This window comes from Pantherophis guttatus, chromosome 3 (assembly GCF_059756535.1).
Source record: "Pantherophis guttatus breed Tessera chromosome 3, ASM5975653v1, whole genome shotgun sequence".
Classification (NCBI taxonomy): Eukaryota; Metazoa; Chordata; class Lepidosauria; order Squamata; family Colubridae; genus Pantherophis; species Pantherophis guttatus.
This window is the reverse complement of record NC_142065.1, coordinates 73,326,735-73,353,020: the sequence shown is the minus strand read 5'-3', so window position 1 is coordinate 73,353,020 and position 26,286 is coordinate 73,326,735. Positions and strand designations below refer to the sequence as shown.

Sequence of the window (26,286 nt, the reverse complement as noted above, 5' to 3'; positions counted from 1 at the left end):
TTCCATCTACTGTTTTGAAGGCTCTGGTCATATGAATAGATAATAACATTCCCTCTACTGAATGTTCTGCTTCGGATCATTCTCAGTACAAAATGCTGCACATCTGGCCAAGTAGTTTATGATTCACAAGACATATTGTTGTCACAATAAGCTTTCGTCTTGAGGGTTTCATGGTTTTCATTCTACTTTTCATTGCAGTGTAACCCATCAACGGAGCATGTAAGCTGTCTGCTGAGTGGATGATGGGACAGAATTCCCAGCTTACAATATTTTTCAAGGTTGACTATGAAAGCGTTTTAATACTTTGCATTGTATTAACCTCTGGATTCTGAGACACTTAAGCCTTTGCTACAGCTCATGAGTTTAACTGCTAGCCTGCAGTTTGTCTTGCTTATAAAAAAGTGATATGAATGGTTTGATTTCTGAATCTAAACATTTATATCTATATCTGTCTCCACAGCACATAAAACCTGGAGGAAACAAAAATGCTTTTTATGTTTAGCATTTTTTATTTGCAAAGCCAATAATCCTCTGGGTCATAGTGTTGTTACATCTGGGCTTGCAAGCATATGTATATAAGTGTGTCACCTAGAACAGCAAAAATATTTCTGAACATGGTTTTCCCCTTAGGACCACTAGGTGACACTGTGGAGCAGTATTTGTGTCAGCTGGACAGCCCTGAGCTTCCAGGCTTTTTACGCTTTCCTGCAACTGTAGTCTAAAGAGGTCTACATGCACAGTCATCCTCTTTTCATTTGGTGTTCATTCTGTATTGTAAAATCTTCTGTCCCAAACTTACCTGTTGGGATGCTCAAACCTGATTACTCCTTTGCTAGGTTGTGGGTGGTTGGTTTGCATTTGATCAAAATACATAAATACAGGTAATCCTCATTTACCAACTGCCTTGTTTAATGATTGTTCACAGTTACTATGGTGATGAATCGCGGCCGGTTCTTGCATTTACAAGACCTTTGCAGGTCTGTAAAGCAAAAGAAAGCTGAAGTAAGATCAGAAGCACAGTCATGGTTTCACTTCGTGATTGCTTTGCTTAACAACCAAGCTGCAGGTCCCAATTGCAGTCACTAAATGAGGACTACATGTAGCTTTTTTTAAAAAATAGTAACCTTGATAACATGGGTCATTTCATTTCATCATGGCTGCCCATTTCACTAGTAAGGTGAACATCCACTCCTACACCCAAATATACATATACACAGCAGAGGTAGGTTTCAGCAGGTTCTGACCAGTTCTGGAGAACCAGTAGTGGAAATTTTGAATAGTTCGGAGAACCGGTAGTAAAAATTCTGACTGGCCCCGCCCCCATCTATTCTCTGACTCCTGAGTCCCAGCTGGTCGGGAGGAAATGGAGATTTTGCAGTAACCTTCCCCTGGATTGGGGACTGAATGGAGATTTTACAGTATCCTTCCCTTGGAGTGGGGTGGGAATGGAGATTTTGCAGTATCCTTCTTATGTCACACCCACCAAGCCATGCCACAACCACAGAACCGGTAGTAAAAAATTTCACTGATACACAGATAGACATTTTTCATCAGAATGTATTTCTGGTGGTTTTACACATTTTCCTCTTCATATCTTCTTCTTTTCATATGAGAGGCCAGACTAATGACAACTACAAAATTTACAGAAATCGATCAGCTTCTAAAATGTGTAGGTCTGCTTATGAGAAGGAGGATAAAATTTCCAAATGGTATCAGATGCTTTGCTTATTGTCTTCTGAAGTACATTAAGGTTCTACATGTGGGCAGCTTTAGGAATTGACTAGCCTGTTGACAGTAGAAGAAACTGATTTCAAATCTGACTAAATCTCACTGTAGCCTTGGAACCAAATTTTAATTTAATTTAATTTAATTTCCAATTTATATACCGCCCTTCTCCCTGAGGACTCAGGGCGGTGTACAGCCAAGATAAAAAACATAGAATACAAATATTAAAACATTTAAAAATATATATAAATTTTGGCCCGAAAGTTAAGAATCACAAACTAATTAAAAGAATCTAAAAATTTCTTCTAAGCCAACCCGGCTTGCTGAAAAAGATAGGTTTTCAGGGAACGACGGAAGGCATTGAGGTCATGGATTCTTCTTATCTCTGGGGGCAGCTGATTCCAGAGGGTAGGTGCCCCCACAGAGAAGCCCCTCCCCCTGGGGGTCACCAGCCTACATTGTTTGGCTGATGGCACCCTGAGGAGGCCCTCTCTGTGGGAGCGCACGGGTCGATGGGAGGTCGTCGGTAGCAGCAGGCGGTCTCGGAGATAGCTAGGCCCTATGCCATGGAGCGCTTTAAAGGTGATAACCAACACCTTGAAGCGCACCCGGAAGACCACCGGGAGCCAGTGCAGCTCGCGCAGGAGCGGTGTTACATGGGAACGCCATGTTGCTCCCATCACTACCCGCGCTGCTGCATTCTGGACCAGCTGGAGCCTCCGGGTGTTCTTCAAGGGGAGCCCCATGTAGAGAGCGTTGCAGTAGTCAAGGCGAGAGGTGACGAGGGCGTGAGTGACTGTGCACAAGGAATCCCGATCAAGAAAGGGCCGCAACTGGCGAATCAGGCGAACCTGATAAAAGGTCCCCCTGGTAACAGCCGTTAGATGTTCCTCCAAAGACAGCTGCCTATCCAGGAGGACTCCCAGATTGCGAGCCCTTTCAGTGGGGGCCAAAGACTCGCCCCCAATAGTCAGCGATGGAGTCAACTGACTATATCGGGATGCCGGGAGCCACAGCCACTCAGTCTTGGAAGGGTTGAGCCTGAGCCTGTTCCTCCCCATCCAGATCCGCACAGCCTCCAGGCACTGGGACATCACTTTAAGGGCATCGTTGGGGTGGCCTGGGGTGGAGATGTACAGCTGGGTGTCATCAGCGTACTGGTGGTATCTCACCCCAAAGCCACGGATGATCTCGCCCAGCGGCTTCACATAAATGTTGAACAGAAGGGGCGAGAGGACCGATCCCTGTGGCACTCCACAAATGAGAGGCCTCGAGGACGATCTCTGCCCCCCTGCCAACACAAACTGCGACTGGTCGGAGAGAAAGGAGGAGAACCACCGCAACACAGTGCCTCCCACCCCCAACTCTTCCAGCTGGTGCAGCATGATACCATGGTCGATGGTATCAAAAGCCGCTGAGAGATCTAATAGGACCAGAACAGAGGAATAACCCCTGTCCCGAGCCCTCCAGAGATCATCCACCAATGCGACCAATGCCGTTTCCGTGCTGTGCCCAGACCTGAAACCCGACTGGAACGGATCTAGATAGGATGTTTCCTCCAGGAATTGCGGAAACTGTTGCGCGACCACACACTCAACAACCTTCGCAATGAAGCGGAGGTTGGAAACAGGACGATAGTTGGCCAATATTGCTGGATCCAGGGACGGCTTCTTGAGGAGAGGCCTCACCACCGCCTCTTTCAGGGCAGCGGGGAAGTGACCCTCACTCAACGAAGCATTAATGACGCCCTGGAGCCAGCCTCGTGTAACCTCCCGGGAAGCCAGTACCAACCAGGAGGGACACGGGTCCAGTAAACATGTGGCCGCACTAAGTCTCCCCAAAATCCTGTCCACATCATCGGGAGTCACAGCATCAAACTCCTCCCAGATAATATTCTCAAGACTGTTCCTCGTCACCCTGCCCTGATCTACCCAGTCAGAGTCCAGATCCCCCCGGATCTGAGCGATTTTGTCATACAGGTATTGTCCGAAATCCTCCGCCCTGCCTTCTAAGGGATCCTCCCGCACTCCCAGATGGAGCAGGGCGCGGGTCACCCTAAACAGGGCGGCCGGACGATTCCCTGATGACGCAATAGAGGTGGAAAAGTAGTTAGACTTTGCCGTCTTTATCGCCACTAGGTAGGCCTTAATATGCGACCTTACCAGTGTTCAATCAGATTCAGCGAGACTGGCCCTCCAACCGCTCTCCAGGCGTCTTTTCCGGCGCTTCATTTCCCTCAGCTCCTCAGTAAACCAAGGAGCCGCACGGGATCGGCATCGAGTCAGAGGCCGCAAAGGCACAACTCGGTCCAAGGCCCCACCAGCTGCCCGATCCCAGGCAGCTACCAGGTCCTCGGCCGAGTCATGTGCTAGATCCTCAGGAAATGGTCCAAGCTCCGTCTGGAACCTATCAGGATCCATCAGGCGCCTGGGGCGGATCCATCTAATTGGGTCCGCCTCCCTGCGGCGAGGGGTCGCGGTTCGAAGATCTAGGCGAAGGAGTGAGTGGTCAGTCCATGACAAGGGTTCCATGTCTATATCCCCTATAACAAGGCCACTCAACCACTGGCCAGAGACAAAAATCAGATCCAGAGTGTGACCTCCCCTGTGAGTAGGGCCATGAACTAACTGGGTCAGGTCCATGGCCGTCATGGAAGCCATGAACTCCCGAGCCACCTCAGACGTTTCACCAACGGATGGCAAGTTGAAATCACCCATGACTAAAAGCCTGGGTGTATCTACTGCCACCGTGGCTATCACGTCGAGTAGCTCAGGTAGGGCTGTTGCCACGCGGCAGGGAGCCAGGTACGTAAGCAACAAGCCCATCTGAACCCCACGGCCCCACCTCACAAGGAGGGACTCACATCCGGCTATCTGAGGCACAGTGGTCTCCCTCGGACCCAGATCCTTGTTAATAATAACCGCCACCCCCTGCCCCTCCCCTGGGCCCTCGGCTGATGGAATGCTCTGAAGCCTGGTGGGCACATTTCAACCAGAGGGACGCCACCCTCCGGGCCCAACCAGGTCTCCGTAACACCCGCCAGGTCCGCTCCTCCCTCTTGTATAAGATCGTGAATGAGGGGGGCCTTATTGACCACGGACCTGGCATTGCACAGCATCAGCCGAAGGCCCAGCTCCTGAGTATCTAAGCCACCTAGTATCCGAGCAGAGCCTTGGGGACCGGGGCAAGCAATTGCTCTCAGACAGCAAGTGCGAGCCCCCAACACCTGATGTGGTCCCCTGCTCCCGCCATATCTGCCCCTCCCATTCACCGTGCCGATGGTACAGCCCTCATAGGTATCGTCCCCCATCCCTTTCCCAATCCCTCGTCCAGTGCCCCCCGGATCGTTACCCTGTGCCGGGCACGGCTCTGACCCTGGTGGATTTCCCCCCCCATCCGCCATAGTCGTCTTCCCAATATCTTTAAAAGAATAATTACACCCCCCCCAGAACCCCTTAAAATCTTTAAAAATTTCCCTAAAAAACCCCATAAATTCTTCCTTGCTCCATGCCATCTCTCCGGACTCCAAAGTCCGTCATCGAGATAGGCCCTCGATAATGTGGGGGGCCAAACCTGCGAGAGGGGAGAATCTTGCAGGACAAGGAGTTCCGACACTGAATACATATAGCCATCAGGGGAAACAGTCCAAGGGTGGGGGACCGTTGATGTTATAAGCGTAGGGAAAGTTCCAGTCCATGGTCAGGCTGCCAAGCTCCACTGTCCTCTCACGACAGTGGCTAAGGAGGTGCATATCATTCGACCCCGAAAGTTTCCAGGGCGGCCGTCTCTCACCAGGCCAATCCAAATGATTGGACAACATTCAAGAAAAGCTATAAAGATCCAGTACTCAGAATTGCATCCCTCTACAAGTTTACAAACTCTAGGAAACATTCAAGAGAACATTAAAATAAATGAATCAAGTATCCACACTAAACACAGCAAAAGAAAATAAGCCTGGACATCTGACATTAATCAGTTAATAATTTTGAACGCTGCCACATTAAGATGCATTGCATTGCAGTTTTAATTCAAAGTGTTTGTAACAAATTAGCTTTTTTTAAAAAAAAATTCTGGCTGATTATTGGGTCCTTCAACATAGATTAAGCAAACGAGACCCAGGGAAGATATAAAGATCATTAAATTAGAAGGGCAGGTGATGGCCGACAGCAGTATTTCTCACTCCCAACAACTTTAAGACTTCTGGACTTCAGTTCCCAGAATTCTGGGAGTTGAAGTCCACACTTTTAAATTTGTCAAGGTTGAGAAACACAGATCTAGAGGTTTGGAAGAGATACTGCGGAGCCACTCAGGTGATGGATGAGATCGAAGGATGTGTAGGTGAAAAGGAAAATGAGCAATCCTACAGGAAACGTGGAGCAATAAATTTCTCTACTACCATGAAAGAAAGAAAGTGTAATTTTTCCACCGTGGGGAGTCCTAAGATTGCGATTTCCCACAGTGTAACAATTATTTCCTCCCTCCCCCTCTCTTTCTTCATGCTTACTAGAGAAAATATATATCAGGCCTACTAATTACTTTTACTGGCACCACGAATACAGTATGTTCCTGGGTGAACAACCCCTCTCCTAAATTCTGCAACTTATCTGATTTATGTTTCCTCACCTTCTTTAAATTACTGGAATAGGAGAAAAAAAATGGTGAAGGAGTAATTTATGGGGGAAGCATTAGCTAACAGTAAATAAACAAGCCAGCATAAGGCTCTGCTGTAATGTATGATGCCTGGGAACCGTGGCGACAGAGGAAGAATTGTTGCTGCCAATTGGTGGAGATTCTCGCTGCAGGTAGATGGTTCCTGCTGTCAGCCACTGTCTTCAAAGCTGCCACTGTTGCTGCAGGAAGGAAATCGCAGCGTACTCATGGGATCCGACACATAACCTGTGGAAAAAAAAAAGAAAAAAAGAAGCTCAGGTGCTCATTGCAAATGCTGTTCAGCCTAGCTACCGCACCTTGTCTCTCTTCTTCCCAGGTTCATCAAGCCTCTGTATGCAGAAAGAAAGCACAGAGGGCTTCCCTGGTAACAGAAATGCACAGATTTGATGCCAAATAAAAAGATCTGCTTCGGCTGCATCTTTTATGACCCGAAGTAACCACATTCAAAGTCATTTCTTTTCAGGAGAATGACAGAGGTGGGATCTGACAGGCAGGCAGGATGCATTCGTATTCACAATCACGCTAGCCATTTAAGATGACGGGCGATAGGAAAGTGGGAAATGTTAACACCGTCTCACACTTCTGTTTGATTTTGAAATATACATATCTTGACCCTGAAGGGAAGATTCTACAGTCAACAATAAACTGTCTGCCAGATATAATTGTGTCCTTAATCCTGGATTATTACTGTTGCAATAGCTTATATTATAAGTACCTGTTTGCTTATTAGAGTATTTATCATCTGGGCCATTGGTTAAATGTCACTGCTTCAATTATTCCTTTTGTGGAATATATGACAGTTTAGCCTAGTCACCAAATCTCTGAACTAAGACCATAATGGGTGAAGACCACTTATAACATAAACAAGATTCTCTCTCTCTCTCTCTCTCTCTCTCTCTGTGTGTGTGTGTGTGTGTGTGTGTGTGAGGGGGGGGGGAAAGGAAGCCCAGTAACCAACAAAACAAAACAAAACAAAAAACAATCCTGTCTAATTGCAAAAGGCAAGATCCCAATTCTTGCTGATTTGACAAAGTAAGCGATTTCTCTCACTGCATCCAAATGATGTGCTGAGAGAGGCCACTCCATTTCTTCTGGCTCCTTTTGTCTAAAGTACTGGTGGAAGGGTCTTTTTTTTGTATATGAACCCAGCATGCAAAGACCATCAAGTAAGTCTGCCATAAGCTCCATATTCAAGGAAAATTTGAGAAAATGTAGTAGTTAAGTATTAAAAGTGCTATATTTCTTTCTTGCCTAACCTTAATACCAGAAAAAATCATTAGTTTTAATTCCTGAGGACGGTGCCTTACTTTAGATGGCACCTTTGACAACTAGCAGTGCTGTGTCAAGCTTCTGGTAAATCCTGGACATTAGTCTGCAAAGCGACCTGAAAGGTGTACAGGCCTACTTCTTTAGCGACTGCCTCAGACAGTGACTATTCACAATTATGGCTGGAGAAAAAGCAGCTTTATTTAGCATAACAAGTCATCAGTTGAAACTGATCAAGGTCTAGTCAGTTGCAGGCAGCAGCTGCCTGCTGGGCAGAAGGTTCTAATCAACTAATTAAGGTCACAGAGCTGAGCTTGCAGTTAGCACTTTTTAGGTAAGTACTGCACTGCAGAGAAAAAAAGCAGGTCAGGAGGAGATTGCTTATTAAAGGAATCTGGTCTGCAAAGAGGAAAAAAAAGGTGGGGGGAACAGATGAGGCACAGGACATTGTAGGAAAGAACTTTAGATGAACGAGATGGCAGTAACCAATGGTCTTTGCAGCCAACCCCCCCTCCTCACTCTCTGTCACAGGGTTCACTTAGTGACAGTGTAATTTACCAACCATTTCACAGAAACCAATTCAAGCAGAAAATGAGCATGACCTGTACTTAGTTTGACTTCAATTAAAGTTAAGCCACTTGAAGGTCTTGCACAGCTCAAGGAGCAGCATCTGAGCTGTGGTGGCACAGTGGTTAGAATACAGTATTGCGGGCTAATTTACCTCACTGCCAGGAGTTCGATCCTCACCGGCTGAAGGTTGATCAGCCTTCCATCTTTCCAAGGTGGGTAAAATGAGGACCCCAATTGTTGGGGACAATATGCTGACTCTGTAAACCACTTATAGGTGGCTGTAAAACACTATAAAGCTGTATAGAAGTCTAAGTGCTATTGCTATTATTATCTCCTATTACCAAGGTTGCTGATTTCTTATTTCTGGGTTATTCTAAGTTTGGAGGATCAATTGCATTCCAAAGAAAACATCATCAGTCCATTAATACAGTTTATTATAGTTGAAGAGGACTCGTATTTTACCATTTTGGTCAATAGGTGGGCATTGAAAATTTCTTCTCATCTCTTCCAAAGAAAGGCCTTGAGAAGAGTGCTGACCAGCGCTGTAAATTGTAGAAAAGAGAAATGGTGAAGAAGAGTACCTTTTAAAGTTTGTTTCAAAACCAGTATGATATAAAAATAAACTACTGCCATTCAAAATATGGAGATGCCTTTTACAATGTAAGAGCTGCATTGTAATAGTAGAAGGAGGACGAGGACGATGAGGAGGAGAATATGGTTATACAGAGAAACATTTCTGGAATAGCTTGACTAGGTGGCTCAGTGGCTAAGACACTGAGCTTGTCAATCAGAAATGTTGGCAGTTCAGCGGTTCGAATCCCTAGTACAGGTCTCCTTTGTGACCAGGGGGTTGGGCTATATAACCTCCAAGGTCACTTCCAACACTGTTACTGTTACTGTTACTAATAGCTTGTTTCTGATCTTGAGCTTTGCCCCAACGTCTGGACTACTTTCAGTGTTATTAGCAATCTGAGGTGATCGGTCCAGCACACTATAAATATTTTATTTACATCTGTACTATCAGGTTTGTGCATGCTAATTTCTTTGCTAAACAGAGCATTACCCTTTTGAAGCAAATCCCAATATTATTCACCGTAAACACATTCCTTTATCCTTGGAAGTGATCAGACAGAGCCAGCCTTTGCCAGCTGTTCTCAGTTGATGGGCAACTATCATTGTCAAGTATTCCCTCTGAATGGAAAAAGAAGCTGCCCAACTGCCCATTAATAGCCAGGTAATTTGTAGAGCACACCTGTGCTATCCCAAAGTAAGGAATTATTTGAAGTAATTTCAAAGAGCAGCATCTTCAAAGAACCTTTGGTGAAGTTGTGGCTGAAAGAACAAATTCAAGATTATTTCCGGCAATGCATTATCCAGGGTGATTTTGATCACAATAATTTCAAACTGATGGCAGGTAAGAATTTCGTAACTTCAATGGCTGGCTTCACACTATTGGATAAATAACTTAAATGTTTATTCTAAAGATATCTTTCTGGAAATAAATCCCATTGAAACAGAAGGGACTTAACAAATAAACTGTAGCTACCTGTAGGAACCTTTACGGGCTATTTTTTATAAGATTCATATTGCTCTTTTTCTTCTTGCTAAAATGTGCCTGCTTTCCATTTAAATGAATATATAAGGTAGCTTAATAATAGAGCTCTGCTTAATAGTGGGCTCTATTTAAGTCTCATCAAAACAGACTGCTTTGCAACTCAGTTTGCGTTGCCTTGGGTATTAGTATTTCCATCCGTTTGTCTCAATACAATTTGTCTCTTACATATTATCTATCTGTCCCTCCATCCATCCTTGCTTTTCCGATAATAATGCCAATGCTGACAAATAAGGAATTAATAATTGTTTACTCTCATACTATATTTAATTAGGCTCAGATACCAAGCCTAAACTTGTTGCTTAGAAAGAATTCTGTGGATCCTTTGGAAATATTGGAAAACTTTTGGTAAATGTTTTTGAGAGTGCTAAAAACTATTGGCTCCACTGCAAAGGGACTGCTCTTTGTTTTCTTGTTGAAACTAAAATATAAAGCTACCTTGAGCTCAGTAGGTCATATAGTTTTAGTTCTCAGTGATTTTTTTTTTTTTGGCTTATATGGGTGGGTTTTAAGTTTATTATATTGAGCATATATGAACTTATTTGAACATGTTTTTTTTTTGTTTACCATCTGGTATTTTAGAATGAAATATGGACTAAATCACTTTTAATACTTTAATATGCAAATAATATATGAAACTAGCATAATATGAAAACCAGTTAATAATATTTGCTAATAAATATTCAAACATTTCAAAGCAAAGACTATTCTGAAACAAGTAATTCTTCTTAATAGCACCATTGTCTAGATTAGCCACACTGTTTCAATATCAATCTTTATTATTCTAAAATCAAATATGCATGCAATGGAATATGACTCATCAGTTGAAGCCCATCCATAAACTGCATGTCCTGCACCGCTACTCTGTGGGTAGTAGAAGAATGAATTCATGTCATTAGCGTTGCCAGGTCTTTACTGAATTGAAATGGTTTGTTCATTTATTTACTTAATTCAATCCATTTATTCTTTGCTATTAGAGAAGCCATACTTTGTCTATGTCACTAATCCGACTTCACATTTACCTAAATTAAAACTAATGTGTGGTTACGAAAGTGTGCCCAGGCAACAGAATCTAATGAGCGTCAAGGTCAAATGCAGAACTCAGAATCACTAATATTATTTAAAATAGCTCTCACAGAGTTGACATTGCCTCGGACTCTACCAACACACTTTCCACAACTTTCAGAGAAGGCTACTTCTTGGTGGAGAGATATTATTTGGTAACATTATTTGGAGCCATCAGCTTAGAATGTTTATCAAAAGAGAAGATAAGATGTAGCTTCAGACAAATGGCCCAGGTTAGTTACTCAGTTTATAGATGTAGCAATTCATCTATGGCAGGGGTGTCAAAATCAAGGCCCGTAGGCCAGTTCTGGCCCATGGGGTGCTTAGATCTGGCCCACGGGGCCACCCTGGAAACAGCGAAGGACTGGCCTGCGGTGCCTCTGCCTTCACTGGCAGAGAGTTGCAGGATGCCGTCCCAGCCGAAAATGGAGCTCGGGAGCCCATTGTTGCTGGTAAAGCACTAAGGCCACCACAGGTGCTTCCCTGACATGAGTGATGTCAAGCTGGCCACACCCACCCTGGCCACACCCACCTTGCCCCCCCCCCCCGAGATCAAACACAACTCTGATGCGGCCCTCAGTGAATTTGAGTTTGACACCCCTGATCTATGCTATGGTATTCTGGAGTATACTTTCGTGTTCTCTAAACTTGGTTGTTGTTCTTTTGCAGATATTTCGTTACCATCAGATAATATCAACAGATAGGTAACATCATCAGATAGGTAAAGATGGTAACCAAAACTGCTAATCAAACATTCAATGCACACATATTTGGACAAGTAAACAAGTTTGTATCTTAGCATTTCTAAAATACATCACGAACAAATCACAATCCCAATGCGATTGCTCTCTGCCAGATATTTCAGTCTTAAGAGGGCAAGTATGTTCTCAGAGAGATGCAACTTCATCAAGGTAGTTTAGTTAAATTACTAGGAATGTTACTGACGGAAATGCAAATAATTTGTTCAGAACATGTTCAATAACAGAAGGTGGAAGATTGGAATGAGTTCAGAACTAAGAAGGTGATGCTAGCTTCTTTTGAAATGAGACTTCTGGACGTATTCCATTTAATTAGGCTAAATAAATAAATTGGAATGTATTGATTTGGGATCCTGCTGATATTGTCAGAGCATTTTGTAACAAGAGCCAATTCATATTTCAGAAGTGGGAAAAAAACAAGTATGAAATAAAATCATCACTGCCTTGGTGTTTCTACTTTATTTACCAAAGGTGGATTCCAGTTGGTAAACACCTGAACAGAATTTGTCATCTCCAGATTCTGGAAGCCGAGCATTTCTCCTTTATCAAGTAGACCCTCCCTTCAAGTTTTCTTAGGTTACTTCTATCCCATTTAAATTATTTTTCTGCAGAACTATTAAAATGGTGCCTTAGTTTCCAATAAGACAAGCCATAAAACCATGTAATTAGTTATCAATCTTTTTAATCAAAACCAATGAAACCCTTCATAGCAAAGCCTCAATAAATCTGAAATAGCTTTATAAAAATATTTCTTTTAAGACTTACAATCAGAATTACTGTAGGCTTCTTCATTCAAAAGTTATCAAATTTTATTGTCAATCATACTGAAAAAAAAATCTACAGAGGCATATTACTAGATGCTGATTGTTGCCTTTCAAACATGTTTTCCTATGAAAAGCTTTACAATTACAACTGCTATAAAAACCTTCTATATCATGGTGGATGGATGACATAAAGAAGGACAGATGTAGCTGCTCTAAGAATATTGAAGACGGGGCTTTTTAAATAATCATTTCTCCAGAAAACATACTAACAGTCATATGACATTTATTTAATTAAAAAGAAATTAATCACATATATAGTATTTATAATGTTTCTTCTCTCTGTCATATAAAGTAACCACAGAAACCCATGTAAGAATTGCATATTTTGAAAAAAAAGAATGCATCACCATCTGTCAGGCATAAAAGGCCAGTTCACGTGCAAAGGTTCAATTTAACTGATTTATTGCTAAAAGCCTATGCACAGGAATCTTCTCAACTAATGATCAGTATCCGGTTAGAGTTAGATAAGGGTCAGTGTCAATCGGGGTAGGGGTGGGGGGATGGACTTAGTTCCTTTTTGGTTATGTAAGGATTCTAAACTGAATCCTCTTTTTAGTTCACCCCCTGGCTTTGCCATTCCTCCTCCTGCACGTGGGTGTCAAACTTGCAGCATCACGTTGCCATCGTGATGTATCGTGACAATTTTTCCCTTCGCGGAGCTGGGGTGAGCGTGGCTTGTGTGTAATGCATCTGGCCTGTGGGCTGCCAGTTTGACACCCCTGTCCTACAATGTCTGAAGACTTGTGTAGTAGCTCATAGAAAATAAGACCATCAGAAAGTCACTGTAGATCAGCGTTTCCCAAATTGGCAGCCTCCAAAAGGCCGTCCAGATGTGACAGTAGGTTTTGAAATTCTTAAGATGGGCCAAAATGAGTTCTTCCAAGCTCAATGTGCTAAAACATTTTTCCAAACATCTTTATGAAAAAGAAGTTGGTCAAAATTATTTCAAAGAAGAACAGAACTTTAAAGGATTTTGATGAAATCATCATAGCTGATATTCAGGCCTTTAGGTAGTTATGAAATGCCAAGAGGTAAAAAAATACATGTTCTGACTTTCAATGTACTTCCATCTCTCCACCAGTCTGTAGCTCTCTGCTTTCCCATGTTTAATTAACACCCTCACCCCAAAAATACTCTACACAAATTTCCATTAATATGTATCAGGGGTGGGTTCTTACCTTTATACCGGTTTGCATTGTGCATCGCTTCGCTTCGCTCGCGCACACGCACACTCTTCTGCGCATGCTCAGATCACCTATGATGATGTCCTGGTCAGTGGGCGGAGCCTCCCACCGGTTTTACTACCGGTTCTTGTGAACCGGTCTGAACCGGGGGCAACCCACCACTGATATGTATGTATGTATGCATGCATGCATGTTTATATGTATGTTGCCAATAAGGGAGAACACAGAAGATTTTCTTCTTCTGTTATAAAAATCCAAAGAAACCATTCATCCAATTTCTCTGGACAAAAAGTGGATGAACTCATAGACACAGTCAAATTCAAGATTATTTAAGAGAAAAAGGAAAGTAAATATACGTAGGACATTTTAAAAACATGTTGGTGTTGCATCTCTACTAAGCACAAATAGTATGTGAACATTCAAGGTATGAAGTAATATATAATAAAATTCAAACCACTGTATGTTTTAGATTGTAACCTAACATTTATTTATCTTAAAAACTTCTGCTATTATATCACCAATTCTCTTCTGCAACTCACTGAGTTGTTCCTCTTTGTATTTTGTTTGGAAAACAACAACAGACTTGAATATTCCAGTTATCTTTTCATGTATATTGTTTTACATGCTGTGCAAAGTAAAGAATTACTTGCTGAGTGGTAAACTGTTTTTAACATCGAAATAACTGGCCCAAACTCAAAACACATTGGGGAAAAAGTTGACACCTGCATATCTGTGTGGAAAAGATGCTGAGACACATATCTTGGGGAATTAATTAATGGTCTCAAGGCTAAACCTGGTTCTACAAGCTGTTTATTCTCTTTTTACTCTCAAGCATTAAAAGTCTACTCATTTTTTCCCATTCACTGGGAATGAAAATGACAGACCACCTTCACTTTATATAGAGTTTATGCAACTTTATTATCATTGTTATTCACGCAAAGTTTGCAAAACAGTTAAGAAGTATATTCTTTCCTTAGACCAGGGGTGGGGGAACTATGGCCCTTTTATGGGCTTGTGGACTTCAACTCCCAGAATTCCTAAACCAGCCATGCTGGCTGGGAGTTGAAGTCTACAAATCATAAAGGGCTTATAGTTCTGTACCTCTGCCCTAGAGATGATCAGGTAGAATTCAGAGTTCAGAAATGGGGATTTGTGTGTGGAAGCACCCAAATGCAATTCTCGTTTGCTGCTTCAAAAAGGAATAGATCACAAGTGATGTGAAAGAGTTTTGTTGGAAATCCGGGAACACAACTTCCCAAAACAATAAACAGATTAAAAAGTCCTTTCTGATATGAGTTATGCATATTTTATATCTTATCCTTACATCGAAGATAGAAAACTGCCTATCTTCTCTATGTTATTTATTTTTTTTCATATGTTGAGGCCTATGTCTGATAGAACTACACAAAGATCCTGTTATTTTGACTGAAGCATTGGCAACGTAGCATAAGCGTTATGTCTCCAGATCCTTTAATCCAGTGGTTCTCAACCTTTTCTTCACTACGGACCCCCTTTAAATACCTTTTGTGGCCATGGATCACCAAGACTGAACTCAAATTTTAAATCACAACATTTCTTCAAGCCTTTGTGGACTCCCTGTGATGACATCACAGCCCTCCAGGGGTCCACCGACCACAGGTTGAGAATTACTGCATCTATGTCCATGTCTACAGACAGAAAATCATAAGGCCATAAAAGATGTTATACTGAATATACAAATAAAACCAGCTGATGTTTTAATTCTCTAATGAGAATTTGATAACAGATTGGGGTAAACAATCTACAGTCCCCCCATTCCTACTCTATGATTCAATAATGCAATAGGGTTGTTTTTTTAAAAAGTGTTAGCCAGGGATCACTGAAATGGCTGGCTGCCTCTGTGAAAGGAATTTTTTGGGGTGGTGTTATCTTACTCACAGAATGCCTGAATGCCAGTAGGCAATTGGGGGAGGCTCCTTTCCTATCACTACGTGGTTTATTTGCTCACGGGAATCGAGCCGCTGAGTTGCCGACCTCAGCGGCGCGCAGGCTCAGTGTCTTACCACATGAGCCACCGTGGTCCCCTAATGCAATAGGTAGTTCAGGGATATACAAATAACAAAACAAAAGAGTGACCTGGATAACTTTCCTACACTGGACTTACAAAACAAGACTTGTTAAAACTTGGAAAAATTCTATGAGAAAGAGAAAGACAAAATAGAAAGAAATCAAGTTCTAGGGCACTTAGAACTTGATCTTATTTGAAGATCAAGATAGTTAAAAGTAAAGGGAAGGAATACAAAGCTGAAGAAGCTTCTTGATGAGAAGCGAAACATCTTCAAAGAAAAACCAGAAAGTCCAGTTGCCTCTTGAAAAAGTACTTTTGGGACAACCATGACCTGGATGACTGAGAATCTCCATAGACATTAAGGGATATAAAGATTTATTTGATCAAGGATAAAACAGGTTTATTATCTATGCTACCCCTTAATGCACTTTTGTTGATCAGGACTGTACGGCTTTGAGGATTTATTTATAGATAAGAGATGGGAAGAACAGATCATTTGTTTTATTTTAAGAGAGGGTTTATAAGCTATTAAAATTTAGTTTATACTTGTGATGAAGGGGGGGGTCGTTTCTTTATATATTTCTTTTCTTTTTCTTTCCTATATTCTTATGTCTTCTTTCTTTCCTATTTTTCTTTTTCTGAATTTTCTACTTTTTTCTTTTTATCCCCCTTTTTTTTTAGTTTATATTAAGTTTTTATCCTTTTAGTGATACTTTTTAATGAAATTATTATTAAAAAAATAATAAAGCCACAGTGTAGGCATAGTTAGAAAAATACAATTCGGTCTTCCGTGTTCTCAAAGAACACCCTGAAGTGTAGGTGAAATATAACTGAAAAGAAACTCTAGCTGGGGAATAGGTAATCCAATATGCCAAAAGGTTCCCATAGGAACATCGCATCTTTTATTTATATCTGCTTGGAAGAGCTGCCTCATTTGGAGTCTGACTTGTTCAATGTGCAGGCGGCATCCCCTGAAGTGGGGCTGCTGGAAACTTGTCTCCTGCTGCTAAACTACTACTTGGTGCTCTGAGCCTACTGTCATTCAGTGGTTACTGGCTTCTCATGGTTCATTAAAAACCTTCATGCAACATTTTTAAGGCTCAACATAAAAAAAGCATCTGCTGAGAAACATACTTCCCTGCCTCCTGTCCTTGTAAAGCTATAGGCAAGTGCCTAGGTTGGCTTGAAGGAATGAGAGCGTTGCTGCAAAAGCCCAGAAATGCTGCCTTTCTAAATATTGTAGCTTGTTGGCAAGGTTGCTGGGCTCCAACTCGGAGTCAGAAACGTAATGATGTGACCATCCCCAGATTATTCTCCTGAGAATGGAGCCAGTGGCCGTGACTTCTAAATTTGAAGGAGCAAAAGGGTTAGCCAGCTTGTAGCATTTTCCCCTGGGGGAAGCCAGGCCTGCTTTGCTTTTCTAAAGTCTACCTGTGCAAATTTCGGAGAACACCTTTCAGTACCGCTCTTTGGTTTGAGGCATCACCGTTCGAGGGAGAGGGCAAACGCACCCTCACCTCTCAATATATATCACACACTTACTGAACGTTTGATACCTTTGCAAGAATTGGAAATTGGAAGAGACGTCCAATTTGAAGAAAGCATCTTGGCGTTTTCCCCTCCAGATTCATCCTACTGCCTTGGAAACGCTTATCAAATTTCTTGTACAACAAGCTTGCTTTATGAAAGAGATTGATGTCCCACTGCACACATGACAGCATAGAGCAAATCAAAGAATTGTGAGCTTGCAGACCGTTCAGCCATGTGAAGAGGTCAGGCAAGAAGGAGTAGGGACAGGCTATCAAAATGGAGAGGAAAGCATAAATCACGAGCTGCAACCTGTAGGGAAGGCTGTACCATCCTTTGTTTGGAAGAAGAGAAGTACAGTAGCCCCATTTCATATTTCTGACAGCTGAATAATTTTGGCAAACTATTATGACAAATGTCAGTGTTCTTGGTGTTGAGATGCTTAAGTAGCAAACTTACAGTTTCCTGGAATTAAGCCCTATTGAATTCAATGGGGTTAGTTTTGGAGCATAAACAGACTGAGTTAGGAATAAGATGCAGCTACTAAAAAGGGGAATGAAATTTTAGTCTGTATTAATAGAATAATCCTTTGCAAGGCACAAGGAAATAATTTTGCATTAGGCAAAATTACAGCAGGCATAACTTAAATTCTGTATCTAGTTGTGAATATTGTTCATTAAGAATGTAAACAAATTGGAATGAGCGTACAAGAAGATGTAAAAAAGGAGGCGGGACAGCTGATCTGTGGGATGGGAAAGAAAAAAAAGAAAAAGTTGGAAGCGCTGGATTGTTGAAGGAAACATTAGGATAAACATTTTAATAAGAACAATTCTCCAATACTCCAATTATCTTGAAGGCCAGTAGATTGGTAGCTTCAAAAGAATCTGGTTCTGGATATATCTATTGAGAATTTGATAACAGATTGGAGTAAACAGCCTACAAACCCCCCTTCCTACTCTATGACTCAATAATGCAATAGGTGAGTTCAGATTTTACTTCTCTGTGTAAAACGTAGATGATGAGTAAATTGCTTATATCATAACCACCTAGAGTGGATTATTCTGATTCTCAGCAATATGTAAAATTGCATTTTCATATAATATAAAATTTCACCTATTAAATTATTCCAGGAAAGTAATATTATAAACAAGAACTGGCATTATTCATGTCTGTGTATATGTGCTTATGTGCATATCCTTTACATCTTCACGCACAGCCTGCCTGTAAGTCAAATGACAGCTCACAACTTACTTTCTTCCTTAAATATCAGTAAGTTCACAGACCTGGCAGAATATTTCCTCTTGTGCTTGAACTCCTCAAAGCATGAATGCCAAGCTACATTTATTAGACCAAAGTGGGTACTTAATGGACAGGATAAAAAATGGTTGTTGGCTTTTAAATGTTCCAGAAAAATCTCAGTTGAGTTCTGTAAGTCAGAAAACATTTTTTTCCCATTTAGTTTACTTGGTTTGTATAAACCTTGAAAAGTTAGATTTTAAAAACCTCTTTCATTATTAGCTACTGACTGATACTCCTTTTTAAAGTGTGCATTGGTGAACATAACTTTATGGAAAATTAATTAATTATTGTGTATATTATTTCCTCCCTAAAATCTGGAGAAAACAAAGGATTTTCACCAACACAGATACAGTAAATCCTATAGATGTATTTTACTGTTGCTAGGATCTTTTTTTATTTATTTTTTTAATTAGAAAAATACTCTCAAGATCTTTTTTGGTGGAACTTGACAGGATAATAGAATTAGATTTGTTGAATTCCACTAAACTGTAAAGTAACGCGTCATCAGCTTCACTTACTTCTCAAATATTTTTATGTAGTGGTGCTCATCCATCTACCTCTGCTCACACATAAAACCATGAAAGCAAAAGGGCAAGTCAATCAGTTATCTAAGAGACAGAATGTTATACATTTAGCAATGACTGCAGACTATGACCGGCTCTTCTGGGTGGAATACAGACTGCCTGTGCAAAGGACCATGGTTTTTTCCCCCCAATCTGGATCTAAATATTATTTCAAGATTCTTTTATGTGTGCTAACATGACAAGGTTCCATTTAAAGTAGTCATAGTGGCGAATATCTGTAGCCCGGGTATAGGATAAGAGTGAAGGTTCGTTCTCTGAGCTTGTGGGTTGGTTTATGAATATTTTGTTACCAGACTAGATAACATCTTCAGAGTTTAGAGGATGTCAGTGTCAGTGTTCTGTTTATAAGGGCTTCAGGTGTGGGTGTGTTAAGTGAGGGTCTTGTGATAAATCAGGTGTGAGTCATCAGTGAGAGTCTTATGAATGGTCTTGTGATGGGGAAGTTACATCACGTGAGGGTCATTGGGAAGGGAAGTGCTGGTTGGGGGGGCTTGTGTGGGTTAGTTGAGGGTCAGTGCTGTCTCTGTTTGGCTGTGCAGTTGATTTGGATTCTGAAGGGTTCATAGGCTGGTTGTAGGTCAAAGTGTCTGTTAATGGAATTGCTTGTGGAATGCCAGGCTTCGATGAGCTAACGAGCTTGGTGGGTGGTAGCATGGTCGATAATAAAGCAGTCATGCCCAACATGAACAAATTTCCCATTCTGCTCCCATTCTTCTTGGGTGAAGCCAGTTCCATTGACCTGCACCCATCACAAGGTGTTGAATAAACTTTGCATTTACAATAATGTTTCCTTCAACAACATTAACCCACCATTCCTGAGTACCCCTGAAGACAACAAGCCAGGAGTCTCATCTTCCTCCTCTTCTAAACCATATGCTAAACCAAAATTGGGAAGTTTGCAGATGGTCCACCATCTGTGCTGATGAATTCTTGTGGGACTGGTAAATTGGAGGAATCTGGATGGTTGCACTGGACTAGACAATCTTTGTGTGTTCTATCTTGCCCCTTTCCAAAAAGAGACCAGTTGTAAAAATTTTCAACAGGTGCTGGGATGAAGGCCACGTTGTGCATCATCTACACCCTGTTCAATTCTCAGATTTGGAATAGCATCAGTAACACCATAATAAAATTGGAATATGTGGATAAGCATATATATGCACATGTGTGCTAGTACATTTGGCAGAAGGAGACAACCGGAATACATTTGTATTTTGCGTATACTCAGTCAATTTCTCTCTCTCTCCACATACTGCCACCACATCCCAAGGAGAGGCTCATGTGCTATTGGGCCACTGTAACTTTACTAACAAAAATGGACCATATTTACAGAAGGATGAAGTAAGTAATTTCATACCTCCTTAACTCTGTATGTAGGTTTTAGGCACATAGCTAGGCAAGCATCCTTAGTCATTGTGTGCAACCTTGTAGTTTGTCCAGCTCAAATGAGTCGGAGAGGCGAAGGGTGTAACAACGTTGTGAGCACACAACACTGAGTCACTCCTGCTCTCGATTTGTATGTTTTTTAAAAAATTAAAGCCTCGAGAAACCATTGTCATTTGAAAGCTAGGTCATTAATCATCTCAGTATGTCGTATAATTGGAAAAAAAACCACTGAATCTGCAGAAACCATCTTCATTTTAGTTTATATTTTGCCTCTGGGTAACTCTTTCAATGTTTTATTTATAGGACTGGAGTTAGTTAATTTGTATTGCATAGCATTTGAGGGGGGGGGGACTCTTCTGCAACCCTTTGGGTTCTGCAGAACCCATTTCAACCAGCTAATGAGCTTGGGTGGCGCACTGTTGTGAACATTAAATTACAGTAGCAGGGAAGCTGCTGTGATAACTACTTTCTTCACCCTCTTGGGCATCCATAGTATAACCTAAATGTGTCACTTGCTTATTCTTTCATGCAAATCTATTACATGCTGCAGCATGAAAGGGGAACTAATATAAAATCCTCTAATACGCCCTGAATCTTGTTGCTTTCCTCACAAATTCATTGTTGTTCTAGCCCCTTGCGAGATTATCAAAAGGAGACCCTCTCCCAAATCCAGAGATATAAAAGCTAGACTGCATTTCTTCATGTATGGCTTATAGTTTTGAACGATATTATGCTATGATATTGATGTTTGACTCATGCTCAGAGTACATTACTGACCCTGTAGTACTAGCCCATGAACTAAGTGAATGAAACGGTTTGGGCTCATCGCTTGAAAAAGGGTGGCAGATGATTCTTTCAAGAAGACTAAATTATATGTCTACCTGGGATCTTCATTGCTAGGTATTCCAGTAATATCAATATAGCACTTAAAGGGCTAAAGAGACTCCCTTGTTGCCATAGTTACAATTAAATCACTTTCTTCTGCCCCAGGAAATGAAAATTATGGTATTAACATCTCCCAAGGTCCACAGTGTTATGCGACAAGATGTTTCAGCAGCTGGAATCTCTGAAGCACAGTGATATTGCTCTCCGCTCTTATTCAATTCAGATTGCTTTGTCTAAATGTTGGTTTGTTTAGATCAGGGGTGGGCAACGATGGCCCTTTTATGACTTGTGAACTTCAACTCAGAATTCGTGAGCCTGCATGGCTGGCTCAGGAATTCTGGGAGTTGAAGTCCACAAATCATAAAAGGGTCATCGTTCCCCACCTCTGGTCTAGATTGATGTGAGACACAAAAGCCTATCAGTTCCTTTTCCAATGCAAATTATGGCACTGAGCCTGTTACGAGGGTGAAGAACATTTTATATAAAATTCTGTAGTCATTTCTGTCATTACATAGCAGGCCTTCTAGATCTAACATGGGAAAAAAATAGATTAGTTCCACTGCTGTTCTGGTAACAAATCTAAAAGCACAATTACATTTTTAAAGGAATTTTAAAGAACTGTTTTCAAGAATAGATTGAGGCCATTGAAATTGGTGGGGCAAGCCGCCAGACGTTCCTTTGGGATCGTCAGCTTCCACTGCCTGTCAGAGCCGCCTTCACAACGGAACGGCGGCTCGAAAAAACTCCGTTCCCATGAGGAAACGGAGATAGAGCCGGCAGGGGTGGGTAGAACTCTCTGCAGAGTCCCAAAAGTTTTTCTTTTACTTTTGGGATGGAGCGGATGAGATGCCCCATATCCCCAGCCGCTGCTCCGGGCTTTGGGAGACCTCTGCTAATGCAGAGCCAGGCGTCAAAAGCAAGCCTGCGAATTTGACAGATTACTCAAAGAAAATGTGAGCTGGACCTGTAATACTGAAGCGCAAGTATTTTACTTATCTTTTAAAAATTACTTAGGAGAATAGAGGAAGAGAAAGAGGAAAAAAGTTTTTTTTTAAAATGGCGTCTGCCGCGGCTGGAGAAGAGTTTGAGAGGGAAAGTTCTTCCGTTTTTTATTATTACAATGTAGCGGAATAAATACCACTGGCTACATTTGTAGACAAAACTCCGCTCCTGTTTTTGTTTTTCTCTTTTTCCCCTGGAGGATTGTTGCTGGCTGGAAGTCTTTTGTCTTGTTTTTTTTTTTTTTCTTCTAACAAAGCCTGCTTAGGCGGAAACATGGCACTGAGGCTTGTGAAGTCAGACAAGCAAATAGGTGGGGGGGATTCCCCCACTAAGAATTTAAAGGAACAAGTTTTAACTCTTCAGTCCCAGAAACCTGATTTTAATATAATAGAATTTCTCTTAGAGGAGATTGAAAGAAGGGATGAGATTGTGAATCAGCAACTTGAAAAATTTAAGCAGGAAACTAAGGAATTGGTGAAATCCAAGTTTGACTTTTTGCAGCAAAAAATTTTAAAAGTGTCAGAATTCATGATTCGGTTGGATACAAATACTAATTTACTAGAGTCAAAAATGGATGAAATTCAAGATAAATTGGACAATAGAATTCAAAAAATTGAAAATGATTTGTTAAATATTCAGGATTATAGTTCAGAAGAAAAATTTAAAATGGATGCTGACCAAAAGTCTGGTAATGTACAAAATCTGCAACAGAGGATTGAAAAAGAGGTTCTAAAGATACAATATAATTTCACAGAATATGCAATAAGACTTAGAGGTTTGCAGGAAAATAACAGAGATGACTTAAGGAAAATATCTTCTGAATTTCTAGCTGGGATTTTAAAGATTCAACCTGAGGAAGTGTTTTGTAGGATTGACAGAGCTTATCGAATAAACTCCTGGACTGCCAAGCAAAGGCAATTGCCTAGAGATGTGGTAATCTATTTTTCAGATAAAGAAATTAGGAATAAAATTGTGCAAAATTCCTTCAATTCTAATTTGCAATTGTATGGAAGAAAGATTTGGATTTACAAGGAACTCCCACCTAAGATATTAATGGAAAGGAAGAAATTTGGCTTTCTGGTGTCTGAGTTAAAAAGGAGAAATATTCAATTCCGGTGGGACGTCCCAGTTGGTATTATATTGAGATATCAAGGAGAAAGATACCAGTTAAATACTGTTGAAAGAGCGGAAGAATTTTATCAAAATAGGTTGAAAATGAATTTAACGTCTTCAGATATAATACAGGATAAGCAGAAGGAGCTGGAACTAAAGACAGAGACTGTACCAGATAAATTGCCTTTGGATTTATCGGATACCCCAGCTGGATTATCTACAAATTTGAGAGAAGTGCCATCTGATTTTAATGTGATGACTTATCAAGGCAAGGACAAGCATGGAAACCAATTAGAGGATATACAAGGGATAAAAAAGAAACGCGAGACACAAAAAATTAGGATGGAAGTCAAACCCACAAAAAGAAAACAAAAAAAGAAATAGGTTGTACAAAAATAGAAATTTCTAACCCAAGCAACAGTGAAGCCAGTGATTTTAAAATATGAATGATTATGTGAAAACATAGAGGAGGCGACATATTGGTCAATATCATCCTGAGGATAGTGGCAGATCTCTGCATTGCCGTAATTTTGGGACATGGAAAGAGCCTCAAATTGATGGTTTTGAATTATCTACTTTGAAACTTCTTTTTGTGTTGATAAATATATTATAATTATCTTGAATTATAAGGCAAGAGAATCACATTGGGACATGCAGAAGATCGGGTTGTTACCCAATACGATGATGGAAATTAATAATCCTGATGAAACCCACAATTATTATTATATGGAATATAATTATAATGTCACTCGGGTGGTTGTTTTTACTTTTATATATATAAGAAGATGTTTACTACTGATGGGGGCAGATATGATTGGAGATCTTGAATAAACTGTTGCATCAGCAAGCTATGTTACCCTATTATGGATGTTGGTTTTAACAATCCAGTGGAAAGACTTCAAGAAGATATTATATGGACTATAAATTTAAAGTTATTGTCTTTTCTTTTTTTATTTAGATATAATGGAATATATATATATATATATTTTTAAGTAGTGTGGGCAGTGAATTAAAGATATCAAGAATTGTTGTGTATGGTAAATTTGTAAGACAGTGGGTGAATAAGCTAGCTACAGACTGATTAGTTTAAGAAAAGGGATTTTTAAGTGATACATTTAGGGGAGTGGAGGAAATGGATAGAGTGGAATAAATGTTAAATTAGATTTTATGGGGAGCCGGCTTTGAAATGTTATTAAAGTAGGACTTATCGTATAGTTTTAAAGTGGAAGGTGGTTTTGAATTGTTGCAATAATGTATAGATATAAAACACTATTATGCTAAATTAGAAGTTATTTTATAATAGTTATAGTATAATGTGTTTGTTTTTTTTTGTTTTTTTTCTCTTCTTCTTTTCTGAAATGTATGGATAAAGGGGGATTTATAATACTTTTAGTAAGTAAAGGTCAGTATTTTGAGGAGGGAGTAAGTAATCTGTTATGAATTAGGGTTTTTTTTTGTTACGAAGAAGTCACAGGGGGGGAAGGGTGGGGAGGGGGGGTTAGGGAGGGGGGGAGGGGGGGGAAAAAGGGGGAAAAATTTGTATTTGAAAACCTTTTCAATAAAAAAAAAAAAAAAGAAATTGGTGGGGCAAAAGCAGGATGATAAATGATAACTGAAGCTAGAGATTATTTTCCTACTTGTGACTTAGCATTTTCTAGAGTCATTCAACTATTGAGGCTTCAAAGTAACAAGAAAAGAGTAATGAGAAAAAGCTGTATATCACTTCGGCAAGAGAAGGAGGATGCTATGAAGATACTTTTAATTCACTATTGGGAAAATGTCCAGAGTCAATGGTAGGTATAGCATCTTAATTCTGGTTGTGGCTTTTATCCTTTTCTGTTATAATGACACCAAGAACGCTTAGTAAATAGCTTTAGCAAGTTATAACAATAGGACTAAACAAAGGTTAACATCATATGAAAGCCAGTTTGGCCTACTAGTTAAGGTGCTGATCTGGAATCCAGGAGACTGTGAATTCTAGTTCTGCTTTAGGCAAGAAAAACTGGCTGGATGACTTCAGGTCAGTCATTTGCTCTTAGCACAACTTACCTCACAGGGTTATTGTTGTGGGGAAAGTATGAGGAGGAGAGAATATTATTCATTTTTAGCACTAGAGTTATTTATAAAAAAATAAAGGCAGGATAAAAATCAAGTAAGTAAGTAAGTAAGTAAGTAAGTAAGTAAGTAAGTAAGTAAGTAAGTAAATAAATAAAAAACACTGCACTGATCTATTTGAAAGACATAAAGTAACAATATTAGCAAAGTCTCCAGTTCTGTCAAAAAGTCAAACAAGTTATTATTTTAAAAAAATAATAATAAAGCCTACCTGCTTTCTCCACCAAATTTCCTGTCCTCAGTTGTCCCAGGATTGCAAATTTCAAATAGTATAATCTCTTTCCCAAAAACTTATACTGTACTAATTCTTCCTTTTCCTCAACCACTTTCTATTTGAGGTCCTGTTCAGCTGCGTGATTTCATTTTCAGTCACTTTCCTTTCTTCTCCTATAGCTTTCTCTCTACTTCCTGCCAGCCCCAGGCCTTCCATTTTGAATATATTTTTTTCAAATATCATCCTGAATTTTGCTTAGTCTTATTTCTCATGGAAAATCGGCTGCTTTAACAATCAGAGCAAATAATCACACAAATTGTCATGGTATGTGGGAGTGACCTTGTCAGATGGGTGCTTGGTTGGAATGGGTTAAATGATGCTAGCTAGACAACAATCAGATAAGAGAGGACATGGGCCACAGCTGCATAATGAGTGGAGAAAG

General features: G+C 40.6%; 1 protein-coding gene across 2 annotated transcripts in view; it reads right to left on the bottom strand.

Annotated features, from left to right (window-relative positions):
* Positions 1-1,539: 1,539 nt before the first annotated feature.
* LOC117677329 (serine/threonine-protein kinase TNNI3K) overlaps positions 1,540-26,286 on the bottom strand; it is a 238,156-nt gene continuing 213,409 nt past the window's right edge. Inside the window, exons 24-25 of one of the 2 annotated variants that reach the window (XM_060689981.2) lie at positions 8,695-8,774; positions 1,540-6,621 (exon numbers count right to left, since the gene is read on the bottom strand). In XM_060689981.2, coding sequence (XP_060545964.2) covers positions 6,545-6,621; positions 8,695-8,774 — 157 coding nt within the window. In that variant the 3' untranslated portion in view covers positions 1,540-6,544. The remainder of the gene's footprint in view (positions 6,622-8,694; positions 8,775-26,286) is intronic. The other variant, XM_087889820.1, reaches the window with a different exon arrangement.